We start from the raw sequence: 3,330 nt of genomic DNA, 5'->3' as shown, positions 1-3,330 counted from the left end.
CTGCTGCTCAGGCCCATCATCTGCATCTGCAACGACCAGTTAGTATGGCCTGCGTGTCTGGGGAGGGGTGGAGAGCTGAGATCCCTGCCCCAAGCAAAGAGGTGGCTGCTGTTGCCTCCAACCAAAGCCCTCCTGTGCCAAATTCTCTGCCGTCAGACCTGCGGCTTAGAAGTACCTTACGAAAAGTAAAACCACAACATGCTCAGCTTTCCTGAACCCCCCCCAGGTTTAATACCTGCTGGGGTGACTTGTAGCTAGGTATGAGTGTACACTGTGTTTGTGCCTGCCCAAGCGTGCGGTGAGGAACAGGCAGCTGCTAAATAACTCGTCTCTTTGAGCAGAGCATTAGTAGCTGGATTTCTTCCTCTGTTAGGGTCACTCAGAGACCCCTGTGCTTCCCTTTGCCAGGTATGTCCCTGCTCTCCGGCCGCTGCGGCAGCAATCCTTCCTGCTAAACTTCCCTCGGACGGTGCCGTCCCGGCTCGCCCAGCGGCTCTGCGAGGTGCGGTGTGGCCGAGGGCTCCTCTGGCCCCCCCTGGCCAGGGGATCCTCCCTGCTGACCCCCCTCTCCTGCAGATCGCCCTGCGGCAGGGCATGCGGGCGGACACGGGCGCATTGCTGGCGCTGTGCGAGAAGACGGACAACGACATCCGCTCCTGCATAAACACCCTGCAGGTACTGGTGTCACTGGGAGGTCTCTGGGGGACGCGGGTTTGCTGTGGCTCTTGACTTGGTCTGTGCTCAGATGGGGGTGGAGGGAAAAAAACGTGTCCCAGGCAGATCCCTGAAATGTCCACCCTGTTCCCTGTGTTATTTTCAACCTTGATTCCCCTACAAATGGAGGAGGAGTAAGGTCCCGCTGTCTCTGGCTTTCCCCGGCACCAGCTAGCTGTTGTGAGCATCCTCTCCCTCCCAGTGGTGCCCGTCCCCCCCAGCCCCTCGCTTGTGTTACAGTTCCTGCACGGCCGAGGCCAGAAGGAGCTGAGCGTGCAGATGGTGCAGACGATGAAGATCGGCTTGAAGGACCAAAACAAGGGGCTCTTCTCCATCTGGCAAGAGATCTTCCAGCTCCCAAAGGTCCAAAGGTAAAAGGGGGGACATTTATTAAGTCTGCTGTCTGTTTGGGGCATGCTGCGTTGTGGTACCTCCTGACCTGCTTGCAAGACCTGCAGTGGAGAAACCTGAAAGGTCCTGGAGAGCTGGCCTGCCCTGCAGGCAGACTTCGTTTCAGCAGATTTGTGTGTCCAGATGCTCTTTGGCTGCTCTCTTTAGTGCCCGATAACTTGGTGTCGGTATTGCCTTCAGTCCACTTTGCAAGGGTCCAAATATTTCTTGCTGGTCTGTTTAGCGCCGGGCACCCTGAGCTCTTCCCTTTGTGCTGCCCCCAGGCACAGGATAGGAATGGACCCCGCTCTGCCAACCCAGTTCCTGGTGGGCGATGAGGACCTGTCGCACCTCGGGGGGATGGCTGGCTTCAGTGCGTCCTCCCACCGCTTCCACCACATCCTGCACCTCGCCGTCTCCTCGGGGGAGCAGGAGAAGCTGGCTCAGGTAGAGCAGCTGGGGTGGGGGGGAAGAGCCGCGCCCCTTCCTCTGCCGTGCCAGCCGGAGCAAGGGTGGCTCCTGATCCGAGGGGTCGCGGCTGGTGGGTGCCTTGGGAAGTCCCCCCCTGCAGCAGGATTGTGCTAATTTTGGATGGAGCATTGGGGTGTTGTGCTGGAGCTGAGCTGGGTGGGATGCTCTGACAGGACTGTCTGCCCAGCCTTGAGATGTCTCTAATCCTGCGTCTGCTTCCAGGGTCTGTACGAGAATTTCCTGAACATGAAGGTGCGAGACTCCAGTTTCAGCTCGGTGTGCTTGGCCCTGGAGTGGCTGGGCTTCTCCGACCTGCTGAGCCAGGCCGTCCTGCACGGGCAGAGCTTCCAGCTGATGCGATACCTGCCCTTCCTGCCCGTGGCTTTCCACCTGCTCTTCGCGGCCACCAGCATCCCCCGGCTGGCTTATCCCAGCAGCCAGCATGAGGCAAGTACCAGGGAGGACGTGGTGACGGTGTGACTCCAGCTCTGTCACCCACGGGAACATCTGCTGTTAAAACCGTGGCTGAGCCATCCCTGCTCTCTCCACCCAGGCCCTGGCCAAGCTGAACCACATGCAGAACCTCGTCGTGGCCATGGTGTCGGGGATAACGCCCAGCGCCCGCAGCCGGGCCGGGCAGCAGTCTCTCATCTTGGAGGTGCTCTGCCTGCTGCTGGACATCATCGCCCCGAAGCTCCGACCGGTGAGCGCCCACGGGCCCCCTCTGACTCCGGTGGCAGGAGTCCTGCCTGGCTGACGTGTCCCCTCTGCAAACCCCCCCCGCGAGGGCTGGGACACCTCCCCTGCGCTGCATTGCCCAGGCATGGGCTGAGCTATCCCAGACCTCAGTCCCAAATTCAGGGTTGGTTTGGTGTTGCGGCTGATCCACAAGTCAGAGGGAAGCCAGGGATGCGGCGCTGAGATACCCAGCTGCTGGGTGCGCAGTGGGATGCCCTGGTCCCCGGCACCCGGGGAGAGTGGGCTTGGCTGAGCAGGGCTTTGGGGAGCTGCGGCAGTCTCCTTCCAGCAGCTGGTTCACCCGCACGTGTGGTTGCATTGGGTGCATTTACCCTTTGGGCCATCAGAGGATCTGTCCCCGCTCGATGCGGTACGTGTGTCCCTAATAGGAAACTAAACTTGGTCTGAACCTCACGGGTATTAACCGTCCTTTCTCAGAGAGAGACGAACCCCGTGCTTCAGGTTATTTTTATGTTTAGAAGTTATTATGGATTAGTGATGCTCTGCTCCCCTCCCCAGGTGAACACCCAGCTGTACAGCCTGAAGGAGAAGCAGCAGCTGGCAGACCTCATCAGCACCATGCTGGCCTACAACCTCACGTACCACCAGGAACGCCTGCCCGAGGGCCAGTACGTCTACAAGCTCGACCCGTAAGTCCCAAGGGTGGGGAGAAGGTGTAGGGGTCAAAAGTAACAGCAGAGAGTTCAGGAAGGAGTCTGAGCCTGAAAGCATCGTGGCATCGAGTTGGTTTCTTGCAGCTCTTGCTCAGAGGTGTCCCTGGTGAGCTGCCCGGTGCTGCGATGGCTGCAGGGACCCAACTTTCTCCGACAGCACCTCTGCAAGGATTATCTGGTTTTTTGCCTTGTTTTGTTTTTTTTTTAAAGGAGGAACCCTGGAGCCTTGTGTGTGCTTGTGGCTGCTGCGGGCTTTGCTCCCCCCGCAGCGTGGCCCGGCTGCCCCCGTCACCCCGCGGGCTGAGGCCGAAGTGGGGCTGGTTTTGCTTTAATGGGATTAAAG

General features: G+C 59.4%; 1 protein-coding gene across 1 annotated transcript in view; it reads left to right on the top strand.

Moving 5' to 3' along the window:
* CHTF18 (CTF18, chromosome transmission fidelity factor 18 homolog (S. cerevisiae)) overlaps positions 1–3,330 on the top strand; it is a gene marked incomplete at both ends in the record, with an annotated part of 9,328 nt that overhangs the window by 3,409 nt on the left and 2,589 nt on the right. The window contains 8 exon segments of the mRNA XM_009708559.1: positions 1–38; positions 409–502; positions 577–675; positions 955–1,085; positions 1,389–1,551; positions 1,798–2,022; positions 2,129–2,278; positions 2,833–2,963. The exon segment at positions 1–38 is cut by the window's left edge and continues 20 nt beyond it. Of these exon segments, the coding sequence (XP_009706861.1) occupies positions 1–38; positions 409–502; positions 577–675; positions 955–1,085; positions 1,389–1,551; positions 1,798–2,022; positions 2,129–2,278; positions 2,833–2,963 (1,031 nt within the window).

Source organism: Cariama cristata, unplaced genomic scaffold, assembly GCF_000690535.1.
Source record: "Cariama cristata isolate BGI_N322 unplaced genomic scaffold, ASM69053v1 scaffold34469, whole genome shotgun sequence".
NCBI classification, from domain to species: Eukaryota; Metazoa; Chordata; class Aves; order Cariamiformes; family Cariamidae; genus Cariama; species Cariama cristata.
Note: the sequence above shows the minus strand (reverse complement) of the source record. Positions and strands in the feature narration are given on the sequence as shown.